The 13,641-nt window shown below is 35.7% G+C and overlaps 1 protein-coding gene across 2 annotated transcripts in view; it reads right to left on the bottom strand.

Moving 5' to 3' along the window:
• The window catches only part of GLS (glutaminase), a 67,630-nt gene that overhangs the window by 48,325 nt on the left and 5,664 nt on the right, over positions 1-13,641 (bottom strand). For both annotated transcript variants that reach the window (XM_030488354.1, XM_030488356.1), the window contains exons 2-6: positions 10,599-10,695; positions 9,993-10,114; positions 3,993-4,122; positions 3,155-3,234; positions 1,114-1,277 (exon numbers count right to left, since the gene is read on the bottom strand). In XM_030488354.1, the coding sequence (XP_030344214.1) occupies positions 1,114-1,277; positions 3,155-3,234; positions 3,993-4,122; positions 9,993-10,114; positions 10,599-10,695 (593 nt within the window). The remainder of the gene's footprint in view (positions 1-1,113; positions 1,278-3,154; positions 3,235-3,992; positions 4,123-9,992; positions 10,115-10,598; positions 10,696-13,641) is intronic.

The raw sequence follows: 13,641 nt of genomic DNA, 5'->3' as shown, positions 1-13,641 counted from the left end.
GAAAGGTAGTCGTCGTCACACTCTATGACATTGTATTTGGAAAAACTGGGAAAGCAAAAACAAGACAGCAAAGCTTGACAAAATGCTTCATTCCCTCTTGGCTATATATATATATATGCATGTTGGTATTTCATTACCACTTACTAACACAAAAAAAAGAAAGAAAAAATTGTCATGATCTATTTTATGTTTAAGTCTGGAAAGATGATTGTAAGGTATGTATGTACCATTAATATATTAATAATATAGATACTTCAGTCAGAATTCAATAGAGTCCTTGGCAAAAACATCATCCAAGCCCCATGCTGTTAATTAAATATTAATTTCAATACCATGGCAACAGAAACATTGTCTGTTCTTTTAGTGAGAAAGATCCGCTAGAAGAAACATTCGTGTTTCAGAGATAACACCCAGTATTTCCTCTAAGGCTACATGAGTCAAACTCAGATTTTTGCCACATTGTTTTTAAAAATAACATTTTCATGCTTGAGAATTAGTATAACATGAAAAAGAAATAATGTAGGTAAGTACTGTATGCAAAATTCATGCTAAAGCACTCCTGTCAGGAAAAAAAAACCCACTGCTTTGAATCAGTAGCCAAATTCAGTTTAGAATAATCTGTGGGAAGATGTGTTCATTTTTGCTTTCTCAAAACTACCCAGTGCTGGCCTTTGGCACCAGCACCTGCTTCTCAGAGCATTGAGAAAGGAAGAAATATACACGTTTCTTAAAATCAGTTTAAGATCTTTGATTCTTTCACCATCATTTTTACAGAAGACATGACGAAGGAACATGTGCTATCCACTCATCTAAATAAATATACATTTCAAATACCTGCATTATCAAAATTCATTGTTTTTTCCTACAGCTGGATAACTTGCAAATAGAACAGAAGTAATAAAGCATCTTTTACTAGCATTCTAAATTAGGCTAAAGTGAGTGACAATGGATAAGCCTACCTTGCTGATGGCAAAATATTTTGGGACATTGCCTAATAGTAAGACTTAAGAGGATATGGTAAAATGGACAAAAAAAAAAAAAAAACAATCCTGCATAGCTTGATTCATAATTTTCTAAAATTATTTGCATTAATAAGTATTACATATCTCTTACCATCTTCATTCAGGAACAATTTGTTGAATCTTAATCCACTAGGCTCTTTACCAACATATCTGTGCACATACTCTGTGCCAAGATCATTAACAGCAATAGCATATTTCAAAGGCTTTACACAGGACTGGAGACAAAATGGAACTTTGGTATCGCCAACAGAATGCCTGGGAAAAACAAAATGAAGAGATTTGGAATTTCTTGTTTGCCAGCTGTGGCAAGCAGAGTGGTAAATGCTTCATCTATTCTTTAATACTAGGACTATTAAAACAGCCCCAAAACCAAATGCATATTACTAGTAGGTCTCATTTTAAACAACATGTCAAAAAGCTTTAAAGGTTTTAACAACTGCCTCCATAAGCTAAGCATAACAAAGTCAGGTGCTGGTGATTACTGCAAATATAACAAAATAAAACAATGTTCAGAAATGGGTCTGTACTAGAGAAAATAAAGTCACCTCAGACCTCTAGTACCACACTTACCCTACTCAGTTGCAAACCACAGGCGACATGAATATAGCCTCTATACAAACTCATGTTTATATAAACAAAGATGAGATTCAATTCAGTTTTAGAACTTGAGGGCAATAATTAAACAGCTGTATTTACATTCCCTTTGATAATGGCATAGGTATTTTATAGCAATTATTCAATGCTATCTGTTGAAAGTAAACTGTCCAAAATCTAAGACTGCATCAAAGAATGACTCATATAAGCAGCATATGCCCAATCTAGAGCAAAAGGCTCCAAGCAACCACTTGTCTGATGCCAAAAATCCATAGTGTACTTGCTTCTTTTCTTTGCAGAAAAGGTTTCAGAGTAACTCACACAACCATTTTGTCATTATAAAAACTAACATTACACACCATTAAACATTATAAAAATTAACATTATAAAAACTTTCATTGGTACATGTTATAGTACCCAAAGCAAAGCAAAGTATCAACTTAAAATTTTGAAAGGGGAGAATATTTTTGCTTTTAAAGCTGTTTTACCATTAATAGGTTGTAATTCAGACACTTAAGCAGGGAGCTGAAAAAGACTTCAGCTCACTTGTACAGCTCTTCCCCTACAGATTATTAGCCATATGCTCTATAAGAAACAAACATACAGAACATAAAAGATAACATTAAAATGAACACCAATCCACAATCACCATAAGCAAGTCTAATGCTCTTTTCAGGAATGCCTCATTCATCTAGGACACATTAAACACCTAAAAATTATGTCACTCAATATACAGTATGACTATCAAGCTGCAGGCCAGCAGAGACATCCAAGTTGGTGAGTATCTTGCGCTGTCTAGTCACAGAGGCAGACACAGAATAGTTCACCTTACTTCTCAGCTAGACTGTGTGAGACAGCCCTTTACACCCAGCTCATAACTGTCTCTGCTACACTGAGTTACGAATAAAGGAAAAATAAAATTGAGATCACTCTAACTACATCCAAGACCTACATGCACCCTTACAGGACAGCATTTCGTGAAACTGGAAAGCAAAATCATGTTAAGTTCTGTACAGTTTCCATCTTTGTTTTCTTTTTAAAAAACATGGATCTGATTTTTTTTTTGGTGACATACAGCAATCATATAAAAATGGTACAGAAAGAACATTAAAATGCAGAAAAAGTACTTTCAAGTACACCGTGACCTACAGAAAAAGTAATAGAGCTTGAGGCTTGCATACTGTTAGACAAAGCTCTTCAATCTCCAAAGATTACTACTACATAAGCATTGTCTCTAACCTGTCCTTTCATAATGATCAAAATTACATACAGTTTCATTGCTGTTTGGATAATAAGCATAACATAATCCAGCTTTAAATATAGTATTTACAAATACTATTTAAACAATATCTTATAACAGCAAAATAATTCAGCTTAAACAGAAAAGTTGAAAAAAGTTAAGAAAGATGACCAAGTGGATTTTACTTCTTAACTCCAGTAAAGCTTTTTCTTTATCAAGCCGTGAGATACCATGAAGCACTGTACGTGTCAAATAGTTCCAATAATTGAAATAGCAAAACCTAAAAGTTAGAATATACCTCTGTCCATCCACTGTGCAAAGTGACACACCCCACAAATCAGGGCTGAACTTGGCCAGTTGTGGAATATAGTCAGCAACCTATCACAACGTGAATAAAGAGAGAGAGAGAGAGAGAGACACATTACAACATGCAAAATATTTAACTATATGTTAATAGACATTAATTAAAATAAATGTCAATAGAAAGGATACGCAAGGTACCAACAGCATTATTCCACTAATAACCACCTAGTGTACCTAAAATTTCATTACAAATTATTACATTCATAACATATTATGTTATTATATAGATCATTATCAAACCATTTTTTCAACATGCAAACTTCAGCATATTCTAAGAGGAATCTCTCTTCTGTGTTAAGCATATTCAACCTTTCAAATCATATAAAATTTTAGCTTGTAACAAAGTTCGGGGGCATTCAATTAATTTATTAGAAATAACCACTAGAATAAATTTTAATTATTGACATAGGAATGGTGTTGGCAATTATTTGCCACACAACCCAGCCAGTTGTGTACGGTAGCATAATTTTTTTTATTATACTGTTTAGTCTGACAAATTGTATAGCAGTTTTATAGTTCATGTAAAATAAAGAACAAACACCACTCTTTTCTCATTCTAACCTCAAAACTGTAAAGACTGTTAGAGGTAAGGAGCTGTATTTCTAACACAGTTTAGAAGTTGCAGATATAACTGAACTTCCAATGCTATATAATCAAGTTATCAGTTTAATATTTTGCTAAAATGTTACGAAAAACCTGTCCACTTAAAGAATGTATTTGGTTAATATCAAGAAATCTATAGAAGTTCGAAGTTGAATTTAAAAAGAGGTTACCTTTCCTCCAGATTGCTTTTTAGCACTTTCATAGAGCTCATCAATATGTGAAGTAAACGACATAAAATCTGGAATGACAAACTTCCTCCTGAAAGCTTGAGTAAGCAACACAATATTACTTTGTACACACCTGCAAGAAGTTAAAAGAAGTTTATTAGTATTTTTGACATAGTACTGCTGAAAAGCCTACTTAAGTAGCAATCACATGCTATTTAAATAAGGACCATCAGTCCCTGGAAGTTATATGCCTACAAGGACAGGTCTTTTCCACTACGTAAGTTTGTTTTTAAATTATTTACAATTGTGTCATTGCATTCATTCTTATGCCTTTTTACTTAAAGCTCTTCTTTGAAGTCTCAAATGTGAGGCTGTATTGCTAGATACTATCTATTCACCTTCGAGTAGCATCTAAGCTTGCAAAAGGGATCTTTTGCAAGCTTAGATGCTTTCTTAGGATCAAGATATGTGAAGGTCATCTATCCCAGCCCTTTTCCAAGTAAGCACCAATTACAGAGTTAGGTCAAACTTCCAAGGTTCAGGGTTGGCCTGTCTCACTTCCAACTAGCTTCACTACGAATGGAGTGAGAACCCTGCCAACAAACTAAACTGGAACAAGGTTCCACTCTAATAAGAGCAAAACCTGTGGAATTACTCGATAACATCTTCTAAACTAAGCAAAAGTTAACAGTGAACAGTACTGCAAGTCTCTTGCTTCAAACTACCACCAATTAAGGCATCTTTGCTGCCTTTTAGCCCAGAACACAGTTACATTATCATCCACACCCTCCAAACATCAGCCCATCTGGTACATTTAAAAAACTGATGAAGTAGAAAGGAAAGGACTTATCAAGAAGAAACAGAAGAAAGGAAGGATAGAAACACAAGCTCAGGCATGCTGCTGGAAGTGGTGTGCCTGTGGGTGGGGGCTGAGCAGGAGCAGGCGTGGGAATTGGGAGCCATTATCACATCAGTTGAAATATGACCTGATAAAGGGTATTAACAGCCCCATCCCAGTGCAAGGAAGAGCAAAGGAGGTTTAACACCTAATAGTTTCGTTAGCACATTCATACTCTGCTTTCTGGCAGCATTGACAAAAGCAGAAACAAACTGTTAATACAGACAAATGGAAAGCTAAGAACGTGTAAGCCTTCCAATGAAGTAACACACTAATTTTGAGGGAAATATTTCCACTTGGAATAAATACTTAGAATAATCTTAATATTAAAAGTCATTATCAGTTCAAAATTAAGATGCATGAAGACCAATGAACAGACAGAATGATCTTCTGTTTGAATCCCCCTCTCTTTTTTTAACCCTTCAGTCTGAACTCCTTTGAACTTGGGAGACTTTATCCCAAATTCAACTGACAGCAATTTCAAATGCTGGTAGGCACTACTTTCCAAGAGTGAAAGAGAAACATTAGAGAACTTTCCATTTCTATTGACATCTTAAGAATTGCTCTGTCTGTAATACACTTGTTAGTCTGTGTTAATATTGCAGTTGAGCTGGTTTTGTTGCAATTTGTTATGCTTATCCACTCCTTTTTTATGTGTCTTGCAAAAAATCCTGTTAGTTTTTGTTCCCAGCTGCCTCCAATTACAGTTACTTACTCCAGGTGCAACAACCCTTTTTCACAAGTAATTAGTAATAGTTACAGCAGCTAGGTGTGCAGAAGGAGTAACAACATAACACGCTGTATGTTTAAAATTCATTTTCAGCTCTATATTGTCGGCACCACCTGGACAGCAGCAAGCACTCTTCTTGGTTTACCTAAGCCTATTAGAACAACTCAATAAAAAGCATGGAAAAGAAAATGCAGTAGGCACTGAAATACAACCCTCCGAAACCACATTACATTTTTGAAACAGGAAGGGCATTTATACAGTTACCAATTTACACCAAGCCTAGAATGCTCACTTTCTAGAGACTGAAAATCACTGCAGAAACTGCTATGCTGGCAAAGGACATTACCCATTTCTGCAAGCAGCTGTTGTTCCCAGACTTTTGCCAAGGTCAGTGCCTGGGTATTTATCCTGGATATTTATCCTTAACCCAGGCAAATTATATGAATTCACAGACTAAATACAGGAGTTTAACTAATCTAGATGGGTATTCGGAACTATTGCTGCATAGACAAAATAACAGCGGTCCTAGAAAGCTCCAATTAACAGGGCAGTTACACTTTCAGTCAACAGGACACTAGCCTTTACAGCCTCTAACATTCTGTAACTGACATATCCTCCTCACCAGAGTTTCCAACTAGTTTATGTTCCAGGTAACTCTTCAGAGATGAATGGTCTCCGGCTCAGAAGTAGAGCAGTAGGAAAAGATCAGGTAGGACTTTAAATAAACATATATATTAATAAATAAAAATCTTTCTACAATCAAATTTGATGAACAGCTTAGGCCTTATCTCCCACATACTTTAGTGGTGTTCAAGATAGGTAGACTAAAAATCTTCCAACCTCAAATACTTCCATTTCTCCAAACTTTATAATCTTACCTTAAATAATAAAATGTCTTGTCAAATCCCAACCCAAGCATTTCTTTCTCTATTTGAAACTAGGTCTTTCAAACTACAAAACTTCCCCAATACATTCGCGTTATGAAGATTAGGATGCAAGTTTTATGATCTATAATAACTTTCAGTGACTTGTATAACCTGAAAGTAAGTTTGGGGTTTGGTTGGGTTGTTTTATGTTTGTTTTTTTTGAAACTGAATCTTTGGGCTTTAGCATCAAGTTAGAGTCATTTTGTTTCCTTTATCATACAATTCGTTACATTTATCTTTTTCAAGTTCTGGCTCAGACTGCTGATTATTGCTTCCCTACACAAGTAGATACTTGCTAAAAAACCGAAAAACACAGTCTGAACTCCCACCAACTCTGTTCAGCTGTCTACATAACTGAATGGAAACCTTTTCTCCTGTTTAAAGAGCTACAGTTTTAGCATTACAAAAAGGAATGTAAAACTTCACTGCCAACTAGCGAGACTAGGTCTGTAGAAGTGCTTAGCTATATCTATTAGACATTTTAGAAGGAAAAGCGATGTTATTTTGACAAATGAAGTATTAATATTATAACACAGCAGAAGACCTCTGCATCTTCTGTCAAAACTTTTCTAATTGCTCAAAGAGGATGAAAACACTTATTAATACCTGGGTTAAGCATAGCTAAAAATCAAAGTTTTCCTCAGGATTTGCTACCTACACTGAGAGCGCAGCACAGCACCTCAGCAGCAAATAGATAACCATGTCTGAGATCCAGCAACAGATTGTCTAGCTTAGAACATAAAACATATCCAGATTGCTGCTTCCTGCCCACAGATCTGAAGAAATTTGGCTAGCAAGACCACAGCTCTAGGTCAATAAAGCAGTACAGGCATCACCTTGTGACAAAGCCTAAGCCTACAAAGTCAAATAAATTAATCTGAAAAAGCATCAGGTTTAAACCTGAGTTGTAACTGCTACTCAGTAGCTATCATCTCATTCAAGCGTTTTTCCAAATAACTCAGTTTTGATTGTCTCATGCCTTCCCCCCCCCCCCCCCCGATATTGTTAGTTAAGAAATAGGGCTTTTTGCAAGACTTCTATTTTTCTGTTAGATTTCTGAAGATTAGTGTGTACAGTCTTTCATATTTGTTGAGCTGCCCAAGTTTCATCTAACAACAGTTAGATAGTACTACTACTATATTAAGTAGTACCGTAGGGTACCAAAAAAAAAGAGAAAACAATTCACAGAGCAGACTAACTAGCCTGCTGTGCTGCTTTCAGTAAACATGCTGCTCTCAGTGAGGTATCACTCATTCTGCAAAGACCATCTTATGTTAAATAAATGCAACATGCACAGCTAAATCACTGTCTCCAAAACGTGCACCAGTGAAGCCTTCAATTCAAGAAACTCTGGAAATGAAAGATTAAAACCCCAAGTTGTGCCTGTAACATGGATTTTTTTTTCCCAGAAAAGTTTTATTTAGGGGAGAGCACTGTAAAGCCAAATATCTTCAAAATAAAGCAGTTTTAGTCAAATTGGAGCCTAATGTTTAGAATCACTAAAAAGGTCTTGAGACAGATGCATGAGCTAACATATTTTACAAGTAATTTCTAATGGACTTCATCGATTCAGTCAAGCTTATGCTATCACTACTCCACATCACTTACCCTTAATGCTTTATTTGGTCTAGCAACTTTGGATTCAAATTCAACAGGAGAACTATACCACTGACTTCTAAGTTTAGGGAACTGAAGCTTCAAAGTCCTGAGGTAAGTACAACTGAGTAGATACATTATTATATTTCACACCTTAAATACTTGGAGAAGAACAAAAAACACAGAAACCTTGTACGAGTCTCTACACAGCAAATGCAGTGCGCTTAGGAAAGACAGAAAACTGAAGTTTGGGGGAGTTTTAATTTATAAAAAAGATTAAACACCTGCTGCTGTGAAGGAAAATCTGCTATGTGGAAAGAGATTCACTTCTCCACCCTCTGTATAGTCTTTGTTCAAAACATCCTACACAAGAAGCAACCATGTAAGCTTTCTATAAATCATCATAGTAACAACCACTCCACTAACATAGGGGATCAGATCCTAGAGCTGAGACATAAAAATAGACTAATCTTGCTAAACAGGAATCACGTGTCCTTTTTTTAATGTAGAGCCCTTGCCTAAAACATAATCCATAGTTTACTCCTACAAACAAGCCTTCTAGTACAAGTGTAATGCATAGTAGCAAAAGCATTTTCTTTCCAGTCCAACCACAAACCCAGGAAGGTGTCTGACTGTAACAAATTAGTTTTCACTGCACTGACAAATAACCACTGAAGACCTGGTCTTGGACTTAAATACAGGTATACAGTTAGTCTGTGATGTACCTTTAAGAAGTATCCCACATTTGATTAAGGAGTTGACTGGTTTGTTATCTTGTCACACATGATTTTTTCTCAATGTACTTCCAAAAATGTTTATATATTATAAAAAATATATAACATATATACTTTATAGATAAACTATGTAAATAAGTATACACTATATACTTTATATACTTAAGTACAAATACACATATATATGTAATATATATACACAATTGCATGTGTAAACACACCTTTTTTATACACATACATATTTCAAGCTTAACAGAGGAAACAGCACTAAACAGCACTCGTTTACAAATTCAAAAAAATTATTTAGAACAACAAAAATGTACCATTTTGAGAAAAGTATACTCTTCACAAAAGAAGCAAGTTTTAGATATTATGTCATTTACCTTGTAAATGGAATAAAGATACAGACTCAAAAATATTCTACAAATTTAATGTCAAGATTTAAGAGCCTCTAAACTTCCAATCTTTCAGCCCACGGAAACTGTAAGCAGGGGAGCAAAGGAGTGTGCTTGGAAGGAACTGAAGACAACCTGAACAGTACTCATATTGTTCAGCTAACTGACCACAGACTTTTCTTAAAAAAAGCACCACTAAAATATGGCACATAAATCTTTTCCAAAACAAACCAGAGCATGACTACAGTCCTAGCTGCTCTCACCTCTATGCATCCTGAAATTTAATGCCACTCTATTTTTCATACACTCACTTTCAGAATTAACTATGAGAGTACAGATAGATACATAGTTTATCCGTACTCCCAACATCTCACTACACAGAAGCAGCATCCTGAACTTCAGATTAAAAACTGGTGATGCAGTGAGAGAGAAGTTTTATGTACTCATACTAAATATTCCCTGATGCATCAATCAATTTATTTGGCATCTGACCAAGAGTTGCAGGATGGGGTCAGATATGCACGCAAACAACACTGATAGATTAAACTCTTGTGGAGATCACACAATCCGTCTGCTGCATGAAACCAGAGAACAAACTCATATGAAAATAGCATCAGTAGGAGTGTGTTTGACTCCCCTTCTAGTTACATCTCTCCTAAGAGAGCAGTCAGTAACACACAGACAACATTCATCCAGAATTATACAATATTGACAGAAAGTTTACTTTTTAAAAAGGTCTTTGTCCAGCATAACACCATCTGAAGTTGTTTGAAGGGTCAATCTTAACATATCCATGCACTCTTTCAATCGGGGATCAGATGTACGCAATCCTGTAGATTTGAGTGCCTATTACAATAAAACAGTAATTACTAACATGAAAAGATAGGTTGTTACAGTCAAGTTCTTTACTGCTCAGCCTCATTTATCAAGATTAGAGACATCTGCTACTGCGCTCTCAACACAGAGACATTTTGACACCTTTTTGATTCTTTTGGCATTTCCTTTTGCCATTTTGCCTGCCATCTTATGCAAAAGGATTAGTCATTGAAATCTACAGTGGCCCAACTGCATTTTACATATGTGCAAACATTACCTGGCCTTGCCACAGATGCTTTCAAGCATACTCTTTTGCACAGCAAAGAAGTAACAATATAAGTACACTCATTCTCTTAAATACAGAAACATTGTTGGGGGGGTAAATTAGTTACATTCCTTGCTGCAGCTATCCATGTATAACACGGATAATTCTTTGCTTTGTATTCTTGCATTTAGAATGTTAAAAAAACCTTGCAGTATGTTTTCATATAGCACTCTAGAACAGTAAACTTACAGTTATGAACTTATGAACTGGTATTTTTTCTTGTCCTTCTGCAATAGTATAGAAAAGTAGATCTTCTAAGCTAGGAAGGAGCCCTTGCTTCACTTTACTGGAAAAAAAAAAAAGACATAGATTAGTGCATATTTTCATTTATACACATTTTTGCATTATTCACAAGGAAGCACATTTCCACTACCAATGACTGCTGCCACTAATTTCAAGGAGCATTTTTATCAGTGAACACAAAGCTTAATTCAGCTTTATATAGAAAAACAATGGTAATATTAAAAGTGGCATACATACACTTTATAGTGGCAAACATTCTTAACTGCAACCTAGTTTTACTAACATACATTTATTGCTCAGATACCATTTAGAATTTTTTTGGAGCAGATTCATCATGTTTCCCTCTTCTTGATGTCACCAAGGATAGACATGAATCTCACACAGAGGATAAAGTATTTATAAGACTCAAAGACCTACATGCCTCATAATAAAGCTGTAAGAGCAGATTGACCCAATGATTCCATAAGCAAGAGGAAACAAATATGTATTATTTTCACCAAACTAGTCCTGCTTTTAGGAACTCCTAGCAGGAGTCCTAAAGCCCTTGGCCTTCTAGAAGCTTATGTAAGCCACATCAGTTACAGTGAAAGCAAGTAAAGCCATCTGCATAATGCAGTAACCTAAACCAGCTCAGGCACCAGAAGCAGTAACTCACATTGTGCGTATTTATCAAGGTTAACATGCAGTGTAGATACACCTTCAATGGTCACTATGTTCATCAATCTAAACACACTGGCTCTCCAAGTATTCCACGTGCTAGCTATCTTACTCCAAAATATGCTTCTTCGTCGTAACATACATCTTCATTTTAAGTGAAATGTGAAGGAAATCTACCAGAATAAGCATCAAGATTCCTTCCAAGAGAGAAAGCTTTAATACTGACAGCTTTTCCTCAAAGCCTTTGGATGCTCTCTATGGCTTTAACCTTGGAGTTTCCCCTTTCCTTGATACTCCAAAGCACACTGCAGCAGGCAGGAGCACAAGACTGCACTCAGTTGTTCACACTTCCCCTGTTAAGTACAGCATCATAGCATAGACTTCCAAAATGTACACTTCCAAACTGCTTGGGGCAATGACAGCAAAGGGCTTCAGATCAATTATTTTTAGTCCTTTGAAGTGCTTAGGTTTGTCTCTAGACAGTCAGTTTAGAGAAAGCCAATGTTCCAATGTTTGACAATCAAAAAATAAACAAAACCAAAACAGTTCTCTAGTAAACGTAGACGTAAACTAACTGAAAAGCAGAGTATGCAGTCCTACATTATTTTAGCTATCAGTTTTAAAGTTCAATCTTATAATCTAGTAACATTGGCAATACTTTGTTACTAAAGTATATATACTTTGTTATTTAAATGTACAAAATATTATTTATTTAAATATATTTAGATGAATAAATTTGCTATTTATTTACATAAATTTAGTATCTATTAATATAAATAAAATTATATAAAGAATTAAATAATATTTATTGCCCCAAGCTAGAACGTTCAGTGGCAATTTATCTATTTTTATACACGTACGCATGTGTGTACAAAAAGCAGGTCTAAAGTTTCCACAAGACCAGTGATTCTTTGAATATCAGTACTCAGGGTTAAAAGTACAAAAATAAAACACTACGACCAAGCACAGACCCTAGGTAGGCCAGTGCAGTCTCACAGACTGCCATTTAATCCTCCCTCCCCTCCCAAAACTAGCTTATTCTATCTCAACAACAGGTCAGATTTATAATTGCTTTTAACAAAAACCCGATTATATCCAAATACCCTTTTAAATTTAAGAAAACCTCTAGATTGCACTTGCCTCCCTCCTTTCCTCACAACTAGCAGTGAAAACCAGTAGTAAAAATCTCCCTTCTCATTTTCCAATTTATTTAAAACACTGTACTTACGTACTAAGAACAGAAGACAGCTTTGTAAGCCAACAGAACTTTCCTTGTCTTCCAGTCTGGATTTTCTGGGTTTTTTTTTTTTTTTCAAATGATGCTGGCTGACTAACGCACAGACAGGCTGGCAATTCAACCAAGACAAACGCTTGCAACTACCTCAAGCAAATCACTGAACAACCTTTTTCCTAAAGAAAATTCAGGTCTTCCACACAGTACACTGCGCTTTCAACCTTTTGAGAACAGTACATCCAGTCAAGCCAGCAGAACCAGAACTACCAACATACCAATTGTAACTTCAGCCTGTACCTGCAGCCTAACTGCACAGCTATGGACTTTTTTAAAGCTATGCTGAGTTACGCAGTCTACACCCCTACACACAGCATTTACTCAAGTTACCCAAAATGCTGACATTTTGTGTTTTAAGGAATGTCTCTGCTACAAGACTCATTACTGGATTGCTGAAGGTCTGACAGAGAAAACTTTCATATTTCACTTTGACAAGACAATCCGGGAAACACACTGAGTAATTTTAACTGACAACCTGCTCAATTACAAGTTCCTGAGCGATTACTCAGAATTTAACAGCTGTTCCAAATGCGGAGTTTTTATCTGGGAGGGTGCAGGACAAAAAATTTCAGATATTTCACCAAGATTTTTACCTGCCTCTTTGTAAGATTTTAATCTATTAAAGAGATGTGCACCTTTCACAGCATAAATTATCTCTTGACGTAGTTTCTGTATCTGTCACATCTGCTGCTGTTCAATATTGGGTCAGTCAGCCTAATTAAACAATGGATCCGCACTGACTGCCAAAGAGGATGGCATTCAATATATTTACAGAAAATTGCTCTTTGTCAAATAGTCCATCTTTTGATAAAGTTTATCAGCTAAATAGAGGTGGAAAGGCTTGCTCTGCAGTTTATCAGGTCAGTGATGTCAGTAACTAATGTTTGCTTAACCTAAAAGCTATGTTTTGGCACCGTGAGCACACTTAGCATGATAGTGCTGTTCAGCAGATGTTTTTCAAGTCAGGAAACTTGCAATTTCCACAGTCGAATTAAACTGGAAAAATTCCAGTCTATTCCACTTCATGAATTATGACTTTTG

This window comes from Strigops habroptila, chromosome 5 (genome assembly GCF_004027225.2).
Source record: "Strigops habroptila isolate Jane chromosome 5, bStrHab1.2.pri, whole genome shotgun sequence".
Lineage (NCBI taxonomy): Eukaryota > Metazoa > Chordata > Aves > Psittaciformes > Psittacidae > Strigops > Strigops habroptila.
The sequence above is the reverse complement of the archived record's forward strand: the minus strand, read 5'-3'. Positions and strand labels throughout refer to the sequence as shown.